The sequence below is a fragment of the Dipteris shenzhenensis genome, chromosome 20, assembly GCF_047967505.1.
Source record: "Dipteris shenzhenensis isolate YYH24624 ecotype China chromosome 20, Dip_SZ_1.0, whole genome shotgun sequence".
NCBI classification, from domain to species: domain Eukaryota; kingdom Viridiplantae; phylum Streptophyta; class Polypodiopsida; order Gleicheniales; family Dipteridaceae; genus Dipteris; species Dipteris shenzhenensis.
In genome coordinates this window covers 14,386,043-14,395,044 of record NC_141615.1, presented here as the reverse complement: position 1 = coordinate 14,395,044, position 9,002 = coordinate 14,386,043, and the positions used below count along the sequence as shown (strand labels likewise).

General features: G+C 41.8%; 1 protein-coding gene across 1 annotated transcript; it reads right to left on the bottom strand.

Annotated features, from left to right (window-relative positions):
- Positions 1 to 7,542: 7,542 nt before the first annotated feature.
- LOC147889321 (E3 ubiquitin-protein ligase PUB22-like) lies at positions 7,543 to 8,790 on the bottom strand. The gene has a single exon (XM_087392048.1). It carries the CDS (start codon positions 8,788 to 8,790, stop codon positions 7,543 to 7,545), a length of 1,248 nt encoding a protein of 415 aa, XP_087248174.1.
- Positions 8,791 to 9,002: the final 212 nt, after the last annotated feature.

Sequence of the window (9,002 nt, the reverse complement as noted above, 5' to 3'; positions counted from 1 at the left end):
AAGGAAAGCTTGCTTAGGACCACTAGGATGATGGGAAGAAAGCTAAGGAAGGAGCCCAAAAGTAAAAGACCAATAATGGGATGTGGATGCTCCTAGGGTGGCTAAAGAAGCAAGGATGCCTTCACTGTATACTTTGTAAGTTTACTTTTTTTTGTCTCAGTGTTAATATGTCTCGATTGTAGAAAAGTTAAACTTGAAACTTTTTAAAACATACTAATCTCCAACACGTATGGTTTTGGAATAGCCCTAAGATGGAGACAAAGTCTTGGAAGAGGCCTTGCATGCTGGTAGAGCAACTAGAGGCTGAGATGATAATGTTCAGAAACAAGGTGGTGAAATTATGATGAGGACAATGATGATGATGACTAGGCCATTGTATATGCCATGAAGTTAGTGATTAGTGGGCTAGGAATTAGCGATGAGTAGGCAAAATTTTATATACATGCATGCAATTTGGTAGTCACAAACAATGTGATGCACAAATGGCCCAAAATAATGTAATACAAACATACATACAAATGGCAAGGCCAAGGGTCAAGCCTTAATCTCCCTAAGAGAAAATTTAACTGAGTGGAATCAAAGTGCTCTGGAGAGTACATCCCAAAACGTCTCCTCCTACGAGGGGTCCCATGATCACGAGGTCTGTGCTCTCCAAACGTGCGACATGTTGACATGTCTAATTTGATGGGATTGGACAAACACAGACACAAACAACAATGAAACAAACACAAATGCAAGAGTGGGTAAGAAGCAAAAAATTCAATAAATACTTACACTTTACTTAAAAGACAATTTACTACTTAAAACTTAAGTTGAATTTACTAAAACTATGAAAAGAAAATTTACTTAAGACTTCATCGTATATTATCATATATGTCCATAACATACATTACCATATGTATCCAAAAGAGTATTCATATACAAAATTTGGGTCCAAAAGATTGTTTAGGTACAAAATTTATCTCCTAAATATTGTTCATATACAAAAATTCTCACAAAAAGTGTATTCTTAAACAAAATTTGTCTTCAAAAGAGACATTCTCATGCATATGCTAAAGAGAGGAGGAGGTCTACTACTCTGCATTACTATCACTCGTACTGTCCTCCTCCTCATGGCTAGATGGGTCACTTGGGACCTCATCTTCCACGACTTGTAGTATATATTAATACTCTTCCTTGGGGGATGCACTACTAAGAAACCCTATGTATCACTGCGTTCAAGGGGTATTTAAAAAACCCCTCAACTAAAAATTTTCACCCAATAAAAACACCCCTCTCTACTTATGAACTAAATGATTTTTTTCTAAAGCTGAATTAAATAACCCCTCATGTTTTTGTAAGATTTTCTATTAAATTTTTCCAAAATATTGAATTTAAAAATCCCTCCTTTTGAATGCACGTGGTACACTAAACTTTTGTGAGGCGATGTTCTCACAGTCCAAGAAGATGTCTACACAAACCATTATGTCTTTGATAGTCTCCTCCATGTTACTGATTGGTTTGAAGTGGTCTCTCCAAAGCTTGCGGAGATCCTGTAGGTTGTTTCGTGCCTCCCTCAGAAAATGTGGCTCCATGCGTGAACGGTCTGGACCCCACCCACGCGCATGCACTTTGATGTTAAACAGCTGGAGGAGTTGTACCGTCAGTATTACGATATAAAGGATGGGGAGGTAGATGTACCATTACTCCCTGAGGTGCATCTTTGTCTCTCCACACACGCAATGGGCGAGGATTATTCTGACCAGGACAAGACCAATCGCAAAATCCTAGAGGATTCTATTGAGTGTATGCTGAGCTACATCCAAGAGGAAGGCCACATGACCAAGGAAGCTCCTTAGAGTAAGGAGCAAAAGATGAAGGATAAGAAGAAGAAGAGAGATGACAAAGGAGAGGGTAGCACTTCATCGAAGACAAAACAATGACAAGACAAAGTAATATAGAGTACTCCGATTTGGAGAATATAGTTACGAAATCTAGTATATATAACACCATCCACGCTTGCCCTAATGATTGTATTTTGTTTCGTCATGAGTATGGCGATTTGGTTAATTTCCTGGAGTGTGGAGCACGTCGCTATAAACAGGACTTGCTAGGGGAGACGGCGGTCCCAATGAAGGTCCTAAGACATTTTTCCATCATCCCTAGAATATAGAACATTTTCAGCTATAAGTCCATTGCACAATTGATGATGTGGCATGCTACATACTAGTACACCGATGACACTTTGAGGATCCTTGCAGATTGTGCTGCTTGGAAGCGCATAGACAACATGTGGCCAGCAGACTTTGCGAGGGAGCCATGCAATTTACATCTTGGGCTTCCAATGGATGGTGTGACTTGTGCTGGGGAAGTACAAGGCCAAAAATATGGACGTGTATATGGCACCCTTGATCGAGGAGGTGCAGACCCTATGGAGGGGCATACGTGGGTTTAATATTTCTAGAGCCCCAAGGCAGGCCGCAAACATGTGCATCAGGGGAATTTTGATGTGGACCAAATATGACTATCCAGGATTTGGGGAATGTGCATGCAAGTATGTTCTTTTGCATGCCTGTTGATACCTTTATGCTTTATTATGATGTGATCTATGCATGTCTAATGACCTATGTGTCCATGCATATATGTAGGACTTAAAACATGCTTGTCCTATTTGTGGCCCTAGTTTGAATGTGCAACACTCCACATATGAGGAAGATGGTTTATAAAGATCATGCTCAATATTTTCCACTTGATCATCCTATACATGAAGGTCAACTTGATCCACCATCGGTTTGTAGAAAGGCAAGTGACTAGATTTGGGATTGGAGAGCTAATAGTGAGGAGCCTCCTCGTGCTGGTATGGACCACCGGCGGCTGTCTATCTTTCACAAGCTTATATATTGGGGCGAATTGCAAATCAATCACCTCTTGGATCCCATGCATATCTTCAAGAATGTGGGGGATTCTATTTGGGCACACTTGGTCACAAGGGAAGTGCGAGAAGACTTGTGAGATGGGTAGGATGCCTCACTTGTGGCCCTAAGAGCATGTGCGTAGAACTTAAGAGCATGATTCTACAACTCAAGAGGGTGGTTCAGGAACCCAAGAGCATCCTCCTAGAATTGTTCTCCCAAAGGCACCATAGATCCTTTCCAAGTTAGAAGAGGCAAGGGTCCAGGTGGATATTACATCTTTTCGGACACCCACGGGACATATGCATTGCCTGAGGGAAGTGTTTACAAAAAACAATAAGCTTAGTGGCCTCAAGTCCCATGATTGGCACAAGGTCTTATAGGTATTCTACATGTTAGCACAAAGGACAATAAGCTTAGTGGCCTCAAGTCCCATGATCAGTATTCTACATGTTAGCTTGAAAGAAGAATAGAACTAAGATTGTGATGCTTTTGTGTAACTTATATGATTGTGACACATTGTTATAACTCCTTTCTTGCGTGGGTAGTTTATCCTCCCAATTACAGTGAGAGGATGCTTATTAGAAGATGTTAGAACCACTATCTACAAGATCAGTGGCATTGTAAGGTATGCTTACTATTATATCACCTTCATTATATTTCATACAATTTTAAATGATGACCCATATAAAATATTGAATCTTACAAGTGTATGTGGAGTAGGTGGATCTCATAAAAAGAGATCTCTACATCGAGCATCAAGAGGGCTAAGGTGGACCCATTGAAGTTGTGTGCTTACTTGAGAAGCACTTTCCCTCAAGCATTATGACAACTTAGGTGCACTTGCTTGTACAAAAAGAGATATCTACATCGAGCATCGAGAGGGCTAAGGTGGAATCCATTGAAGCTGTGTGCTTGCTTGAGAAGCACTTTTCCTCTAGAATTATGACAACGCAGTGCACTTGCTTGCTCGATAAGCACTTTCCCTCAAGCATTATGACGACTCGAGTGCACTTGAGTGTACACGTATTTGATGAGGTCAGCATAACAGGATGAAAACCTTGAATGTTTTTCCTTGAATGATTTGTGAAAACCTTGAAGGGTTTTGTAAGGCAAAGAGCTAGACCCGAAGCAAGCATGGCGGATGGATGGCTTGTGCAAGATTGATTACTATACATCACATATTGTCTTGCATCCATGGATCTCGATATGCCACATGCTTGGAACATCAAGGACGATGATCGTGTCATTGCAAAGGTTCCCCAAAGTAAAGGGGTTGAAAGAAAGATGAGCAAAGAGCAAAGGGAGAAATTCAATAAGTTTTGTGTCCTCAATAGTCCCGAGATGCAAAGATGGATGGAGAGATATGAAGAGGCCAAAGAAAAAAGAATAAATGAGAGGGCGATATTTAGAGTCATGCACAGGTGGAGGGTGCCATATCCACCAGACCTTGCTCTTCTCCCAAGACACATGTCTCATGATTCGCTGCAAGAAGCTCTTCATGAAGCCAAAGATAATGGAGAGGACATAACAGATCGAGAGTGGGAGCTTGTAGTCGGATGTATGCCACATGTAAGTTTTTAAGCTTTCTACTTAATTTGGGTGTTTATGATCGCAATTGCTACAAAATGCATCCTCATTGTTTTAATCATGTTCTTTTATAGTACAAAAAGTATAGTGCATTGTGGTCACCTCGTGGTCACATGGACGAGATTTTCGTGTGGAACGCATTAATTCAAGGAGAGTCACATATGATTGTGGAGTCATGGCTAACTTTGTACAAGATAGCCGAGCAAGTGCTTCTGATACCAATCTTCTCTCCTAGCAGTTAGATTATTGTGGGACCATACGTGACATCTATGAACTTGATTTTAGACGATTTAGTATTTTCATTCTTGACGTCAAATGGTTTAGAACTATCTACAATGGTCCCAAAGCTACAGTCAAGAGAGATAGCTTTGGTTTCTTTGCCATTGACTCGACCAGACCCTAGACCGATGAAAGTTATACTTTTGTTCTTCAAAGCATTGTGAATAGGTACACACTAATGAATTGATTAAAAGCTAATATCTTCGTTTTCAAACAAAGGTTGGTAGATGTTCATATATATATTTTTAAATACTTGAGCAAAAATGAATATAATTACTAGCACCTAATTTGTATCTTTAATGTAGGTGGTCTTTCATCCGGATCGTTTGGATCCAAGATAGTGGTACGTGGTCCAAGTTGCTCCTCGAAGCAAACATATTTTTGAAGATAGGAATGTGGATATGGAGATGCCGGCAAAAGATCCAAATAATGATGCCGATGGATCTAGGGAAGAGGATGAAGATGATGATATGGGCCACAAAGAAGGTGACAATAATGACATTGTAATGGAGGAAGGTGGAGATCGCGACTTTGAGGAAGAAGAGGGAGAACTAGAGGCCGGTGAACTAGAGGATGTCTTAGGTAGACATACAATAGGGGATGATGATGACAGATGTAGGTGATCAATTGTATGTAAATCTTGAGATAGACATATTTGGTGTGCAAGCTTGGCTCAAGATGAAGCCATCGATGTAAATGCTACTGATTCATAGTTTTGACATCAACGAGACTTCTTATGTGTAATTTGGCCCTCACATTTTTATAGTGACATTTTGTACATTAATTGGTATGTTAAGTTCACTATCAATATATGAGTGTTTTGGTCTCAATTTTGGTGCACATACTCTTATATTTTTTATCTTTCAAATGACCAAACTTGTGGTCCAAAATTATATTGGGACCCTTGGAAATGATGTCCTTGGTATGGAAAATTGTAGCCAAAAGTTGGTGAAAGCATCGATAAAAGTGTCGGTGCAAGGGTTGGTAGGAGTCGGTATGGTAGTGGGTATGTATGTAGGTATAGGGGTTGGTATATAGCAACCCCTACACTGACATACATACCCACTACTATACTGACTGCTATTTTGACGTCTACATCGACACCTTCCCCGTTCGCCAATCGTATTGACAATCTTTGTGCCTACGCCTTGAAGCATCGGTAGATAGCATCGAAAAGAGGCTTGTGTCTTGTAGTGAGTGGGGGAGAGGAGTTGACAACCATATTCATGAGGGAGTTGCCCGCTAGTGCCAGCCTTTGATACCGTTATTAGCTAACAATGTCTATTTAAGATTATCCTAGCCATAATCGCATAATATAGACCATTCACCTTGTCCCCTATCTTAGTATACCTTTTACGACTATTATTCATATGATTTCTCTCATTTTTTTGGAAATAAATACCACCTCTTTGAAAATTTTGCCAAATTTGCAAAATTTTGTCAAGTAAGAAACCACTCTCTAGTGTATTATGGAAGAAATGATTTTCTTTTCCAATGATGGAGCCAAGTAGATAGACAGAAAAGGTAATCATTATGTTATCACCATGTTTGAAGCATTAATATCATTTCAGTAATGGCGCTTAAGATACAAAACTTTTCAGTATAAATGCAATATTCCATTATCATATTAAACTGACATGAATTAGCTAGATCCGAGTTCCCTTTTCATGTAGCATTCATGCGAATTTCAAACATTGATAGTCATTATCACTCCAAAAAGTGATTTTTGGCATGCCCACTTTAGGATAGGACTTAATTATTAAAAATTTTTGAGGTATTGGTTGTAGAGTCTTCTTCTTGGAAAACTAATTCTAGGCAAGTTCATTTATGGTTACCCATGTCAACTCTCCAAATTTTCACATCTCACTGGAATGATTCAGGTCTTGTCTAATAGTAGGTGGTTCTCTACAGTTCCCTTTTTATAATTCTACATTTTAGACAAGCCTTATGAATGATGAAAGTCATTCATTCTTTTTCTTGTTTTATGAGGAAATCAAAACTTGTGTGAGTGCCAAAGCAAATTTCTACGAAAACAAAGTTGGGGTAGGTTGACCCCAATGACACTCGATCCATTTGGCAAGAGGACTTGGTCGACTTAACTTTTTTTTCTGAGATGTCAATGTACACACCGAATTGATACTGGCAAAGTGGGGCTTTTTTAACAACTCCTCTCATTTGGAATACTCTAAGAGCCTAGATTATGGTTTCCACTTGACTAATTCAAAAATTAAAATAGACTTGGTAGTTTCTAATTAGGGAAAAGATGGTGTATGTCTTTCTACTCTTTGAGTTGGAGGCGAGTTCAACCGTGGGTTGCTCTTAATCTCTTGAGGCGTTTAGTTGCATCTCCAACAGAGAGTTCTAAACTTTTAGGGTTGACCTCTCGCATAATATAATACTATGTATTTTAGAGAGAGTAGTACAACGTGTACATCACGCCAATCTATGTGTGATATGATTTTAAAAAGTGTATTACTGAAATACCATCCCACTGCATGAACAACAATTGAGCAATAAACTAGCTGAACACAATGTACATTAAGTGATCCAAGCCCGCAGCTTGTGACTTCTATTGAAGTTCGAAGGAGGTGGTGCAAGCCCTTAAGCACTCATGCTTCAAGTTTTGAGAGATGCATTGTACGCCTTGAGACATGGCCAAAGTAATTACAATATAAGAGATGGATGATATAATTACAATGCAAGTGAGAATGGATGCATGAATAAGCCAACGTGACCAAGAGATGAATAGGTCAATCAACCAGAATGAAGGGTTTGTGTCACATTAGGAGAAGACCTTGCTCAAGGCAAGCAAGGACTTGATGGCAGTGCGTTTGGTGGAATTGGAAGCCCATGAGCTTTGGGCAACGGCAGTAATTTTGGCATAGGCACCTGCGAGGAGGGCTTGTTCTTTGGCATGGGAGGCTTCTTGAGGAGCCCATTTCACTACAAGCCAGAGGACTCTAACTGAATGCTTGGTAGCCTTGTGGGAGACACGCCCCATGGTTCTCACTAAGGTCTCCAAGCCCCCTCCTTCACCCCCCCACATGGCTGCCCTCCCTTCTGCACAACCACATAAAATCTCCAAAGCTTCAAGAGCCACCTCCTTCGCTTCCTTTCCCTCCTCCTCATCCTCCCCCCCCCTTCCCACCACCCCTAGCATTGCCTCCACTGCCCCTTCTTCTATCGCCTTCACCTTGTTCCTCGCCCTCACGCAGCTCTGCCTCAATAGCTTCAACCCAGTCATTACTGCCTCTTCCTTTCTATACCGCCCATCCGTCACCAGCTCCAGCACCCCGCCCATGAACCCCTCCACCTCCCCAAACTTCCGGTTCGTAGCGTCGAACACTTGCTTCGTCTTCGTTAGTATTGTCGCTGCGTTCAACCTTGCCTCCGGCTTGCCGTTCGCCACGAACCACACTAGCGACGAGATTTGATCCACGCTAGGCTCCCACACCGCGCTGCTACCAGGACTTTGGATCAAAACTGCCAGAAGCCTCAGCGTCTCGCCCGCCCTGTCGAGCATCCTTGGCGTGAAACAGTCGTCCCTGGAGCAGGCGGATGATGAGCATTTCAGGCATAGATGAAGGGAGGACACCAATACGGAGAGCGTCCCTGCTTGCAGCAATTGCTTCCGGCTCCTGGGTTGATCCTTGGCTATTCTGTTCAATCGTTGCAAACTGTCCGAACCGGCATTTTTCAGATTAATGTCACGAACGAGCTGCTGGATCTCTGCGAGGCCAGCGGGCTGCTTGGGGGTAGCGATTCGTTCAACACCCAACGACTTGTTCTCGACACACCAGCGTTGGATCATTCGTCGCAGGACGTGGTTGGGGATGGGTTCTTCGTCGGGGGGGAGGAGATGTCTGGTGACGGGGCAAGTGCGATGGCCGTCGTCGAGCCACTGTTCGATACTGGAGCGGTCGAAGGTCTGGCCAGAGGAGAGGGTAACGGGGTCAAGCATGAGCTGGAGGGAGATGGGGCAGAGGAAGTAAGGAGGGAGAGATTCGACAGAGATCTGGAGCTTGTTCATGCTAGAAGAAAGATCAGGAAGAGAGGAAGTGATTGTAAACAAGGGAGAGGAGGTGGATGGAATATGTCTGCTGATGGAGAAACTTTGATTTGTTTGAAAGAAATGACACAGTAGGCTATGATATAAAGGCCACCAAAAAGCACAAGTGAGACGCTTTCAAAGACTTTTTTTCCTTCGTGACATCAAAGAGAACGTCACCCTATTTGAACGCC

Excerpts from the sequence above, each read along its gene's own strand:
- LOC147889321 (XM_087392048.1), bottom strand. The coding sequence starts at position 8,790 with ATGAACAAGCTCCAGATCTCTGTCGAATCTCTCCCTCCTTACTTCCTC.